The sequence below is a fragment of the Anopheles coluzzii genome, chromosome 2 (assembly GCF_943734685.1).
Source record: "Anopheles coluzzii chromosome 2, AcolN3, whole genome shotgun sequence".
NCBI lineage: Eukaryota > Metazoa > Arthropoda > Insecta > Diptera > Culicidae > Anopheles > Anopheles coluzzii.
The window spans coordinates 59,193,115-59,207,434 of record NC_064670.1 but is presented as its reverse complement, the minus strand read 5'-3'; the positions used below and the strand labels follow the sequence as shown (position 1 = coordinate 59,207,434).

The 14,320-nt window shown below is 40.8% G+C and overlaps 1 protein-coding gene across 1 annotated transcript in view; it reads left to right on the top strand.

The window, feature by feature from the left end:
* LOC125906447 (uncharacterized) overlaps positions 1-13,918 on the top strand; it is an 82,977-nt gene extending 69,059 nt beyond the window's left edge. The window contains exon 2 of the mRNA XM_049605253.1: positions 11,864-13,918. Coding sequence (XP_049461210.1) covers positions 12,702-13,781 — 1,080 coding nt within the window. The 5' untranslated portion in view covers positions 11,864-12,701 and the 3' untranslated portion in view covers positions 13,782-13,918. The remainder of the gene's footprint in view (positions 1-11,863) is intronic.
* Positions 13,919-14,320: the final 402 nt, after the last annotated feature.

Sequence of the window (14,320 nt, the reverse complement as noted above, 5' to 3'; positions counted from 1 at the left end):
TTATTTATACCCAAATGAAGTTAAGGGTTTCTCACATTTGGTTCCGGGTTGTATGTTGGAAAAGTTATTGTTTTCACTAAGCTAGTTACGTTTGTCTTTTGTTGACAAGAACGATGATTCTTGTCACTAAGTTCCTGTTTTGGGTTTAATGCTTCTACTGTTCCTGCTTTGGGTTATAAAGCATAAACTGTTCCTGCTTATGTTGTACGTTTCGGTTGGTTCTGTTAAGTGTGTCACAATTGTTTTTATATGAACGGTGTGGCCTGAGCTCTTCCGGGTGTGTATGGTATGATCTGATTTACTGAATGTGTTATAATGAATGTGTTACAATGGTGTGACTTGGCTTTCCAAAGTGTGTTACTTTGTGTCTATGGCTGATAGTGTGTATTACAATATGTTCTGTATAGCAGATATGCTACACTACCCCTCGCCTGAAAATTTCGTTCTCTTTGTCTGTCGGGTGTGCTGAATGGACAAATGAGAGTAAGAGTCTTTGTAGAGAGAATGGAGAGTACGGAAGAAATTGAGAAGGGATGCAGCATACAGAAACCAAATGTATGATACACGCTGTCGCACGGTTGCAAAAACTTTCTCTATACCCGCTTGGCAAAGAGTAACTCATTTTAATGCCTCTCGCTACCCCTGGCCTTAGTTTTAAAGGAATCATGCGACACACTCGCACTCCACTACCCCATCCCATGGAAAAACGCTCCCACTATCGAGGTGTTGACCAAAATTTCGCTGTATACATAAGACACACACTCGCACTCTTCCCGTCCTTCATAGCCGATCGCTCACACCGTTGCGAAGATGGGAGAATTTTTACTCTGAGCGTGAGACCCTGAAGCGCAAGAGATGACACTATGTGTAAAGACGATCATAATTCGGTATGGTCAAAATGCATCGATTGTCGTTTCATTTATCTGGTAATGATGTATTCACTTCATCAAAATTTTCAACGTTAACAACTTGGCTGATAACAATATTTGAAATGTAAATCAGAATAAAATCAATTCATGTAAAGTAAAATAAATTCCATTATACTTTATTTTGACCACATGATCAACACTTGTACATAGTGCCATTTACTTTGTGTTGTTCACTCTCGCGCTGTGTTGTGATCGTTCGAAACTCATCGCCAGAACGAACGCAAATTTCATATGGGAAGGATTGGTGCCGGTGGATGCGAAAATTACTAAATGTGAATAGAAAAGTGGTTAAGTAAATCGTGAAGGATGTCAACGCAGGCGTAAATGCAGTATGTTTTGTTACATGATCTACGGGTAAGTGCATGCAGAAGAAGAAGTATCTTCCAAATGATGTTTGTGTTCTAATAATCGTACTGCTTTTAATGTTTGATTATTCTTCTATTATTTTCCATCACACCTAGCTATTTCATTACGAAAGCACCTGATAACAGATCAAAGCAGGTGAATCGGGCTTACAGGGTCGCCGTTTAAATTCAAATATCTACGTGATCGGTAAGTTTTAAATAGTCCTAGTTTTGTTCACCATTCTAATGCTCGATTTATCTTTCATTCCTCAGGCAAACGCATCAAACAGCAAGTGTTTCTCTTCCAACAGCACGCGCTATCGGTGGAGCAAGCAGCAAACGTTTCGTTCGCCCAGCACGCGCCATCAAGAATTAAAATATCCCCGAATAGCTCTGTGAATAAAAAACTGCACACTTACTGTCCGAATTTCCTGGAATTTTTTGGTCGGACTACGCTCGCGGGAATGGTGTGTCCGTTGAGGGAAAGAAAGAAACCCGCTTGGCAAAGAGTAACTCATTTTGATGCCTCTCGCTACCCTTGGCCCTAGTTTTGAAGGAATCATGCGACACACTCGCACTCCACTACCCCATCCCATGGAAAAACGCTCCCACCATCGAGGTGTTGACCAAAATTTCGCTGTGTGCATGAGACACACACTCGCACTCCTCCAGCCCTCCACAGCTGAACGCTCCCACCGTTGCGAATTAGCGAGAATTTTTGCTCTGAGCGTGAGACCCTGAAGCGCCAGAGATGACACTATGTGTAAAGACGATCATAATTCGATATGGTCAAAATGCGTCGATTATCGTTTCATTTATCTGGTAATGATGTTTTCACTTCATCAAAATTTTAAACATTAACAACTAGGCTGATAACAATAATTGAAATGTAAATCAGAATAAATTAAATTCATTTGAAGTAAAATGAATTCCATTATACTCTATTTTGACCAAATGATCAACACTTGTACATAGTGCCATTTACTTTGTGTTCTTCACTCTCGCGCTGTGTTGTGATCGTTCGAAACTCATTGCCAGAACGAATGCAAATTTCATTTGGGAAGGGTCGGTGCCGGAAGATGCAGTGAAAATTATAAAATGTTTATAGAAAAATGGTTAAGTAAATCGTGAAAGATGTAAACACAGGCGTAACTGCAGTTTGTTTTGTTACATGATCTACGGGTAAGTGCATGCATAAGAAGAAGAATATTACAAATGATGTTTGTGTTTTAACAATCGTATTGCTTTTAATGTTTGTTTATTCTTCTATTATTTGCCATCACACCTAGCTATTTCATTACCAAAGCACCTGATAACCGATCAAAGAAGGTGAATCGGGCTTACAGAGTCGCCGTTTAACTTCAAATATCTTCGAGATCGGTAAGTTTTAAATAGTCCTAGTTATGTTCACCATTCTAATGCTCGATTTATCTTTCATTCCTTAGGAAAACGCATCAAACAGCAAGTGTTTTTCTTCCAACAGCACGCGCCATCGGTGGAGCAAGCAGCCAACGTTTTGATCGCCAGTACGCGCCATCAAGAATTGAAATATTCCAGAATAGCTCTGTGAATAAAAAACTGCACATTTACTGTCCGAATTTCCTGAAATTTTTTGATCGGTCTACGCTCGCGGGAATGGTGTGTCCGTTCAGGGAAGGAAAGAAAGGGTGCGAGCGAGGATTAACCAAAAACGCGGCATTGAGAATGAGGGGAGGTGCGCTCAGCGCTCACGCTGGGACACTCACGATGCTTGAAATAAAATGTTAACAAGCATCGATTTCAAGCATGCATGTCGCGCGACATTTTGCCAAGCGGGTACCCAACCGACATTATCGCGCGACATTTTACAATTTTGTATGAGAAAAAACGGGCTCAAAACATTCTCAAATCGTGCTCATTAGCAGCACTAAAGAGCACCCCAACCAGCATTATCGCGCGATTTTTATGTGTATCTATCATTTTTCTCATTCTAACATTCACAAAATTTTTCATTCTGCCTCGCTCTTCTGGGTGTTGGTCTGTATTTGCTTGCGACTTGGCTGTGTCGCATCAACGATTCGCATGTTTCATTTAGCTCATCCCTTTCCATCGTTGGAGAGAAACTCTTGCGTCTCGCTTTTCTGGGACTTGTCCAAATTCGCTTGCTACACCAATCGTTCACGCAAGCGTTCTCCTCTCGCCCGCTTTTTGTATCATTGTACAGGTACTCCCCGATATACGCTATCAATGCGGACCGGAGGCAATAGCGTATCTCGAATATTCAATAGCGAAAGTCGAATTTCGAGGTTTTCAGTCAAGTTATAACTAATATCCGTAGAACTTTGCATGAAGTGGTAGGTTTTAGCCACTAAACCTACCACTACCGAATGGTTAAAAACCATTTCAAATGGTATAAAATTGAAAAATTCAGTTGAAATTAGATCAAATAACTAATACGCTTACGTAAATTTGACGGTTCTTTGAACAAGTAGTACTAATTTTAGAAATCGAATGTCAAATGCAAAATAAATTCCCTTTTGGTTGAATATTAAAAACCATTTCAAATGGTATAAAATTGAAAAATTCAGTTGAAATTAGATCAAATAACTAAATCAACTAACTAACCAAATAGTTATTTGATCTAATTTCAACTGAATTTTTCAATTTTATACCATTTGAAATGGTTTTTAATATTCAACCAAAAGGGAATTTATTTTGCATTTGACACATTCGATTTCTAAAATTAGTACTACTTGTTCAAAGAACCGTCAAATTTAGAAAAAAGCGTATAGCGAAATCGTGTATATCGAGTATGGCGTATATCGGGGAATACCTGTATAGCCACACGAGGAAGGCGCTGCTTCGCGTTCACATGAAAATGTGGTAGTGTGAAATCAAGTTTGCAAGCGGTAGGACGCTTCGGTGTGTGTCCGTTTTTTCTCTCGTGAAACCAGTACGGAAAAACTATTTGGTAAGTACAGTTTTTAATAAAGGGTTATTTCAATCTTTATCAAACTGAATTGTATTGATAATTGTGATATAAAAGTAATTTCGTTTTTTTAAAGGAATCGTAACACACGCACGAACGGAAGTGAGCACGGACCACAACAGAAGCAATATTCAATTGGTTGGTAAGTATTGTGCTTGAGGTTAAATTGAACAGCTGTTGGCAAAATAGTTAATATTTCCTTCTATCCCTAGGAGTGCCGAAAACAGAACAGGAGAGGAAAGAAGGCAGGAACGATTCGATCCTCCAACGTGCTAGCGCCTGGTAGAGGAGAAGCGGCAGGAAGGTAGAGACGAACATCCACCTCGCTAGTGCAGCACGTGGGAGCAGCAAGAGGGAAGCAAGCAGGACGCGTACACACCATTCGACGAAGGCAAAGCTGGAGGAAAAGAAGAACGAGGAGAGAAGGCAGGCAAGACGGGTACGTGTGTATCCCGCACCGGTTTTAGGCAGTGTGAATTGTGTGAGTATGTAAATATGTATGTGCGAGTAGGAAGGTAAAATAAAGAGCGTAAGCATGTGCAGAATGGACAAAAGAGAGTAAGAGTCTTTGTAGCGAGAATGGAGCGAATGAAAGAAATCCCTCTTGGCAGAAATCGCCTGTACACCCTGTCTCTCGCTACCCCCGTTCTACACTTGCGAGCAATCATGCGACACACTCGCACACTTCCATACGTCTCCACCCCTGAGCGCTCCCATCTTTGAGGTGTTAAGCAAAAATCGGCTCTGAGCTTGAGAGACACACTTGCACTCCACCAACCCCCCATGACCGATTGCTCCCGTCATTGCAATGATGGGTTATTGTTACATCTGTGTGTGAGATCCTCGCTCTCACTCCGCCATGCCTTACCAACCTACTTCATGCCGCAATGCTTCCACATTTGCGGTGTTGGTAAAATTTTCAATTTGATGAGAGAGCGAAAGAAACAATGGGCGAATCATAGTTCTATTTGGCAAAACAGAAATAAAACAGATAAGCATAATTTAATGATATTTAATACAACACACAATAATTTACAATTAGTTTAAGAGTAATAATTATTCAATAAATGTGTGTTGTATTTTAAATCTTTTTTCCTGGCAAATGAAAGTTGTACACAAAACTATTCTAAAAATTTGGACAAGTATTGAAGCTGTCCCATAGTGATAAAAGTTGTTTTCTTCATCTGCGGTTCGCCTCCCTCGTTTGACAGATATTAGTGTTGACAAAAATTGGCTTGGTTTGGTTCGGTGAAATTCTGGAGTGATTAATGCTGTTTAACTAATATTATTTCAATAAAGTACAGTTTAATTTGCTTGTGCTTACCGAGCATATAAGTGCAGTTAACCAATATTTATTTAATTGACTTATAGTGTCACTGTGCGCAAGCGTAAAGGCGTTAAATTGATTTAAATTAGCAGGTAAGTTGTGTAAAGTGTGATAATTGCTGGTGTTTTTTTTTTTCTTTTTGAGTTTATAAACTGTATATTGTTATAGGATCCAGATATCCAGTTCGTAACGGCTCGAAGCAACGGGCAATTGTGGATCAGAAAGGAGGAAAGAAAGGGTGAGAGGGGAGAATAGTGAGCGAAAGCACTCACAGCCGGTGAGTGCGTAGCTTAAATGGATAGCGGTAGCTTAAACGATCAAGCCTCTCGTGAGCGGGCACTCAGCGTGGCTTAAACTTTTGAATGCCAATAAGCTTTGTTTAAGCTACGAGTTTAAGCCTACATGTCGCGCGATTTCTGTCAGAAGGGGGGCTCTTAAAATGTAGTACACATGTATGCAACATGTATCGTGTCGCCGCGACGGTGTATCTCGCTCAATCCGTTAAGCCTGAAAAGTGCTTCTATCGGATCGTCTAATCGGGCGCCATTTAATCAATCCGTTAGCGAAAAGTCGCATGGATTTTGGTACCGCCCCGGTACCAAAATCCATGCGACTTTTCGCTAACGGATTCATTAAATGGCGCCCGATTAGACGATCCGATAGAAGCACTTTTCAGGCTTAACGGATTGAGCGAGATACACCGTCGCGGCGACACGATACATGTTGCATACATGTGTACTACATTTTAAGAGCCCCCCTCGCTTTCTTTCGGATTGCAATGAGTTCAGACACACTTAAAACTTCGTTTAACATATTTCATATTCGTTTTTTATTTTTCACTTTCTTTTCTGAAGTACATTCTTTCATACACACATCCTCCCCCAGGTATTTTTCGAAGAAACTAAAAAAAAAAACTAACGCACACAACTAGATCCGCGAGAGAGTGCGAATCGGCAAAGAAAAAAAAAACATACACACACACACACACCTCCTCCTCCCCTTGGTGTTTTTCGCAAAGTGATCCCGTAGAACGTGAACGCAAAAACACACACACAAAGCACGCAGGCAAGCACACACACACCTCACTCCTCCCCCCCCCCCCCCACGTGTTTTCGCAAGGTGATTCCGTAGGAGATCGCCAAACAGCAAAAGCACACATACACACACATACACAGCCATGCACGCATGCAAGCACACATACACACACATACACAGCCACGCACGCATGCAAGCACACATACACAGCCATGCACGCATGCAAGCACACATACACACACATACACAGCCACGCACGCATGCAAGCACACATACACACACACATACACACATCCCTACCCCTCCCCCTCTCTTGGTGTTTTTCGCAAGGTGATCCCGTAGGATCTCGTTATTCGAAGCGGCAAAAACACACACAGCCACGCACGCAGGCATGCACACACATACACACACATAGACGCGCGCGCGCACGCACGCACGAACGCACGAGGGAGCGTAAAGGTTCTATACGTTGCTGGTCTCCCCCTCCCGTGTTCTCGTTCTCCGAGAAGGCTGATGTGTGCACGTTTGTGCGTGTACCTTTGCCGTTCTGTAAGCTGGAGGATGAGTTCAGCGCTGTTGAAGGAATGAAAGTTAAGAATAAGATTACTCACTCTTTTTTCGTATGCTTTGTGTGTTTTCATAACTTACCTTATTGCAAACAAAATCCGGAATGAATCTCCTCGTTTCGAATATTCCGCATTCGATCACATCCTCGGCGATGCTCGACACCATCAGTGGATGAAAGCAGGAAAAGAAACAAATAAAAGCATCAGTCACCATCAGCATCATCTTACTCTCACACTTTTACATCGGTTGATGATTCTTACCTTTTCAAATTCACCAAAACAAACAGCGATGGAACCAAATCCAGAACACCAAAATCACACACGATTTCTGGAGCAAACCGACACATCCTCCCCCTCCAATTGTTTGCCACAGACTGACGTGTGTGTGAGCAGCAATGTTCTTGAAGCGGTGAGCAACGGTAAAGCACACACAAGAAGAAGCGAGACGGCTATACGAGTAGCGACTTACGCCGCCGCACAGACAGCGCGCGTCATAATTTTATGCGCACAAATCTTAAAATTCAAGTTATTCATGACAAATTGAATCGACATTTTCATACTCTGACGAACTTTTACGAAAGATATGTAAAAACTTAATGTAGTGCAATTAAATTTAGTGCAATATCATTAGCAGAACATAACATTTTGATATTTGTTTATAAATTCAGATCCTAAGAGCTACTACTTTTTTGAACAATAAGTGTAGAAACACAAATTTTGTCTGAGTCCAGAACAGCAACAGGGAAGATGTCGTACCCTGAGTGTGGAGATGTGTGTGTGTATGTGGTGAACGTTGCCGCGACAAGCGTGCTTTAGGATACATCGCGTGTAGGAGGGGGTAAAATCGCTTGGCTCATTGAAAATACAGGCAAAGTTGGCGCGAAGAAAACGCAACACTACGGATTGTATGGAAAATGTTGCGCGTTCAATCCGATTGCCATGCGATTGTCCTGGGGGCGGGGAATGGTACCGGGGGGGTACGACATCTTCCTGTTGCTGTTCTGGACTCAGACAAAATTTGTGTTTCTACACTTATTGTTCAAAAAAATAGTAGCTCTTAGGATCTGAATTTACAAACAAAAATCAAAATGTTATGTTCTGCTAATGATATTGCACTAAATTTAATTGCACTACATTAAGTTTTTACATATCTTTCGTAAAAGTTCGTCAGAGTATGACAATGTCGATACAATTTGTCATGAATAACTTAAATTTTAAGATTTTCGCGCATAAAATTATGACGCACGCTGTGTGTGTGCGGCGGCGTAATTCGCTACTCGTATAGCCATCTCGCTTCTTCTTGTGTGTGCTTTACCGTTGCTGACCGCTTCAAGAACATTGCTGCTCACACACACGTCAGTCTGTGGTAAACAATTGGAGGGGGAGGATGTGTCGGTTTGCTCCAGAAATCGTGTGTGATATTGGTGTTCTGGATTTGGTTCCATCGCTGTTTGTTTTGATGAAATTGAAAAGGTAAGAATCATCAACCGATGTAAAAGTGAGATAGTAAGATGATGGTGACTGATGCTTTTTTTTGTTTCTTTTCCTGCTTTCATCCACTGATGGCGTCGAGCATCGGCGAGGATATGATCGAATGCGGAATATTCGAAACGAGGAGCTTCATTCCGGATTTTGTTTGCAATAAGGTAAGTTATGATAACACACAAAGCATACGAAAAAAGAGTGAGTAATCTTAATCTTAAGGCCGGGCTACATTGATCGTACTCGCAAGAGTAATTTTGATTTTCACAAGCGCATCTGGCGGCGGCTGGTGGAAGCTTTTTTTGGTCATCGAGGGAATGGACCTGCCGGATCTCAAAATTAAGTAGTTTTTCCATCGTTTTCTATTGCAAAAATGGATGCAATGCGTGCAAGACATGTGAATCTACGTTTTACAAAACTTTTCTCCTCCGATTTAAGTAAAAAACATGGAAAATTAACGTATTTTCTGGAGCGGCTCCAAATTGTTTGGCAAAATGCTTCGGTCAGCTGCCGCCAGATGCGCTAGTGAAAATCAAAATTACACCAGCGAGTACGATCAATGTAGCCCGGCCTTTAACTTTCATTTCTTCAATTCATTCATTTGTCGGAGAACGAGAACACGGGAGGGGGAGACCGGCAACGTAGGTTCTATACGTTCTTCATTTACGCTCCCTCGTGCGTTCGTGCGTGCGTGCGCGCGCGCGTCTTTGTGTGTGTATGTGTGTGCATGCCTGCGTGCGTGGCTGTGTGTGTTTTTGCCGCTTCGCATAACGAGATCCTTACGGGATCACCTCGCGAAAAACACTAGGAGAGGAGGGGGGTAGGTATGTGTCTGTGTGTGTATGTGTGCGTGCGTGGTTGTGTGTGTGTTTTATGCTGTTTCGCGATCTCCTACGGAATCACCTTGCGAAAACACGAGGGAGGGGGAGGAGTGGGGTGTGTGTTTATGTGCTTGCCTGCGTGCGTGCGTGGCTTTGTGTGTGTGTTTTTGCGTTCGCGTTCTCCTACGGGATCACATTGCGAAAAACACCATGGGGAGGAGAAGGTGTGTGTATGTTTGCTTTTCTTTGTCGTTTCGCACTCTCCCGCGGGTGCTTAAAAAGAAAGTGGAAAATAAAAACAAAATTGAACAACGATTCGTAAGTGTGTTTGAACTCATTACTATCCGAAAAAAGCGAGGGGGGGGGGCTCTTGAAATGTAGTACACATGTATGCAACATGTATCGTGTCGCCGCGACGGTGTATCTCGCTCAATCCGTTAAGCCTGAAAAGTGCTTCTATCGGATCGTCTAATCGGGCGCCATTTACCCAACCGACATTGTCACGTTGCAAGCGGTTTTTTTTTTGTATAGAATAAGTGTTCTCTATAGCGCGGTCAAATCGTTCTCGATAGCAGAACTATAGAGAAGGTTTTTGAAATCGCCCTTCTGACAGAAATCGCGCGACATGTAGGCTTAAACTCGTAGCTTAAACAAAGCTTATTGGCATTCAAAAGTTTAAGCCACGCTGAGTGCCCGCTCACGAGAGGCTTGATCGTTTAAGCTACCGCTATCCATTTAAGCTACGCACTCACCGGCTGTGAGTGCTTTCGCTCACTATTCTCCCCTCTCACCCTTTCTTTCCTCCTTTCTGATCCACAATTGCCCGTTGCTTCGAGCCGTTACGAACTGGATATCTGGATCCTATAACAATATACAGTTTATAAACTCAAAAAGAAAAAAAAACACCAGCAATCATCACACTTTACACAACTTACCTGCTAATTTAAATCAATTTAACGCCTTTACGCTTGCGCACAGTGACACTATAAGTCAATTAAATAAATATTGGTTAACTGCACTTATATGCTCGGTAAGCACAAGCAAATTAAACTGTACTTTATTGAAATAATATTAGTTAAACAGCATTAATCACTCCAGAATTTCACCGAACCAAACCAAGCCAATTTTTGTCAACACTAATATCTGTCAAACGAGGGAGGCGAACCGCAGATGAAGAAAACAACTTTTATCACTATGGGACAGCTTCAATACTTGTCCAAATTTTTAGAATAGTTTTATGTACAACTTTCAATTGCCAGGAAAAAAAGATATAAAACACAACACACATTTAAAGAATCATTATTACTCTTAAACTAGTTGTAAATTATTGTGTGTTGTCTGTTTTATTTCTGTTTTGACAAATAGAACTATGATTCGCCCATAGTTTCTTTCGCTCTCTCATCAAATTGAAAATTTTACCAACACCGCAAATGTGGAAACATTGCGGCATGAAGTAGGTTGGTAAGGCATGGCGGAGTGAGAGCGAGGATCTCACACACAGATGTAACAATAACCCATCATCGCAATGACGGGAGCAATCGGTCATGGGGGGTTGGTGGAGTGCAAGTGTGTCTCTCAAGCTCAGAGCCGATTTTTGCTTACAGGGTTTTCCAATTGAGTTTAGACTAGCCGCATACTTTTTTTGAATAGTCGCATTAGATTCTTGACTAGCATCCTCTATTTTTGATTACGAGCAATGGATTATTGACTAGGAGCAATTGATTTCAACAGACCGGTTGCTGGCGCGGAGTGACCAGATTGTTTTTAGAGGTTATCGGTAGAAAATCTAAATCAAATTCGGTAATTTTCAGTTTAAACAACTTTATATTCACTCATAAATTTTATTAAATTCCAATTTTATGGTTGAACGGTCAATACAGTAGAGCGTCGATTATCCGGGCAGCTCGGGACCGGACGGTTGCCGGTTAATCGATTTGCACGGATAATGGTCCAAGAAATGTCAAACGCATTTAAACCAATGATATTCACTAGTTTTATCATTAATTCACCTAGAATCAATCGATTAATCGTTAGTAGAATATTATTTCAATCAATAACTGTAGGTTTAACAACTGTTCATGAACAAAAATGAATTTCAAAAATACCCCTAGACACTACAGAGCTGCGCAAGAAATTGGTTACCCAATTGATTATTGCTGCAAACTTTCGCCATACGTATGAACAGCTGTCAGATTTATACGCACGGTTAAGCCGCCCGCCGGTTAATCCGCCTCCGGATAATCGACGTTCTACTGTACTTAGAAAAATATTTGATTTTTGGTTAGAAAAACTGAGTTTTAGTGTGCTCAATTATAAACCGATATTCGATCGAAAATCGATAGAACTACATATGGTCACTCTGAAAAACTTGCTTAACTAGCTTTTGGTTAGGTTATGCCTGTGGGTTCACTACTGCATATTTCAATTCAGCCGTTAAGTGCTTTTGTGTTGTATTGTGCGTTAATAAAATCAAAACAATAGCATCAAAAACCTATCAGATAAAATATATCTTATTTTGTGGACGATACAGGGTTTTACAATTGATTGTAGATTTCCTGCTCATTTTTTTTTAAATTGTCGCTATTGATTTCTTACCAGCAGCATATAATTTGGGTTGAGCGCTATAGATTTTTGAAAAGGTGCAATTGATTTCAACAGGCCATTTTCTGACAGCTTTACCAGAGGCGCGTTTAGAACCCCTACAGTGAAAGATCGATATGCTGTAGAATCGGTTACTGTTTTTAAATGCCGTCTGTAATTAGTGTAAAGCAATAAATTTGCTATGAAAATCGATTATTTACTTAAATACTGATTTTACAAATACATAACGCAAGTTGTAGCAACATTAAAAAAATAATATCATATAAAATAAAAATATCCACCGGTGTTTTTCAAAATTGAAGATATGGAACTAGGCACATAAACGCAGATCACGAAAACGGAATCGCGCAATCCGCCCCACGATCACCAAAACACACAAACACAAAATAGAAACAAACGTGTTGCAAACAGTTCGCAACTATAAATTTGATCATATTGATACAACAGTGCCTCGTCCTGTACCAATAGGTATGTATTTCACAACAAAGTGGATGTGCAACATACTCATGTTAACGGGTTTAGGTGCGTCAACAGTATTTATCTTCCGGACGGGATTTGATAGCAGTTGTAGTAGCGGTCTGTTGTAGGTAGTTCTAGTTCAACTCTATCGTTGTCCCAATTTTAAATCATGCAAACACATGTAATGCACGTATTTGTTTATATTGTTTCAGCAAACATGGATGCATCAGTTGCCGCACCTCGACGCCGAAACAAGACTACTTCTAATGAAGACAGGAACCGAGTGATAGTAGCGTTTGAAAACGGAACATCCGGAAAAGATATCGCCACAATGTTGAACATGAATCGTGGAACTGTTTATAGTATTATAAAAAAGTTCCAAAACACTTGGGAAGTTGCGGCTGCTAAACGGGGTGGCAATCGTGCAAAACTGTTATCGGAAGAGGCTGCTCAAAGCATTCGTGCTTGGATAGACGAAGACTGCACTGTCACGTTGAAGGCATTGGTAGAAAAGGTATACGAAAGATTTAACGTGCGTGTGAGTACGACGACAGTAGCCCGCGAAATCAAAGGGTTTAATTATTCGTTTAAAAGAATTCATAATCTTCCCGAACGGCGTAACACGGATTCCACCATCGAAGAACGTAGGTCGTATGCTTCGATGTTTTACCAAATATCGATGGAAAATCCCGATACAGATATAGTATTCTTGGATGAGGTAGGATTTAAAGTGAGTATGCGCACGTCAAAGGGTAGATCGCTAAAGGGAACAACTCCAACGATTGTCGTGCCTCAATTGCGCTCAAGAAATATTTCTATTGTTTGCGCAATGAATAAGAGTGGCATTGTTCATTACCTGTCGCATAACAGAGCCATAAATCGCGAACTGTTTACGCAGTTTATTTATGAGCTCAAAGAAAAATTGAGGATGCGCGAAATTCATCGAACATTTATGGTCATGGATAACGTGGCTTTCCATAAGAGTAGCGAGGTGAAGGAAGCAATAGGCTACGACGAAGATAAACCAGTTTATTTGCCTCCCTACTCGCCATTTCTAAACCCGATAGAAAATCTTTTTAGTAAGTGGAAAAATTTAGTGAAAAGAGCCAACGCACAGAATGAGCAGGAATTAATGGAAGCTATCACAAATTGTGCTAACCTTGTCACTTCCCAAGATTGTGAAGAGTACTTTAGGAATATGGGGGCTTACTTGGCTCGTTGTTTGCGAGGTGAAGTAATTGAGGATTGAAAAGCTTCTTTTCTTTTCGATTCTAAGTAGTCTTGATAATTGATTTGAATTATTTTTGTTTTCTTTTATTAGCTTTAAACTGATCTGATCTTGAATTTATGTATGAACAACTGTGATGTAATGAACTGTAATGAAGTGATAGAGATGAACTCCCTAGTTACGTTTAAATTGTTTAATTATTTTATGAATTGATCCTGCCTTTAATTAATACCAAAACCAATAGCTGTTAAGATTCTTTGAACTGATAAGGGAAAAATAAACCCATGGTATCATGCTTTATTGATTATATAGTTCCTTATTATTTTTATATTCCTAATAGTTTTACTGCTATCCAGGAAATAATCTCTTACCGGCTAGAAAATAGAACAACTTTATGTAGATACAACACCTGTTAGTAGAGTGTGCTATACTGTTACTGCCGCCACAACAACGTGTTTGAGTGGAAACTGGCGCACTGAGTAACTACGATGGAAAAGTCTAACGTAAGCCTCTGAACGTAAGGTACAGGATGATTCTCACCAATCTCTGCAAGCGGTGTG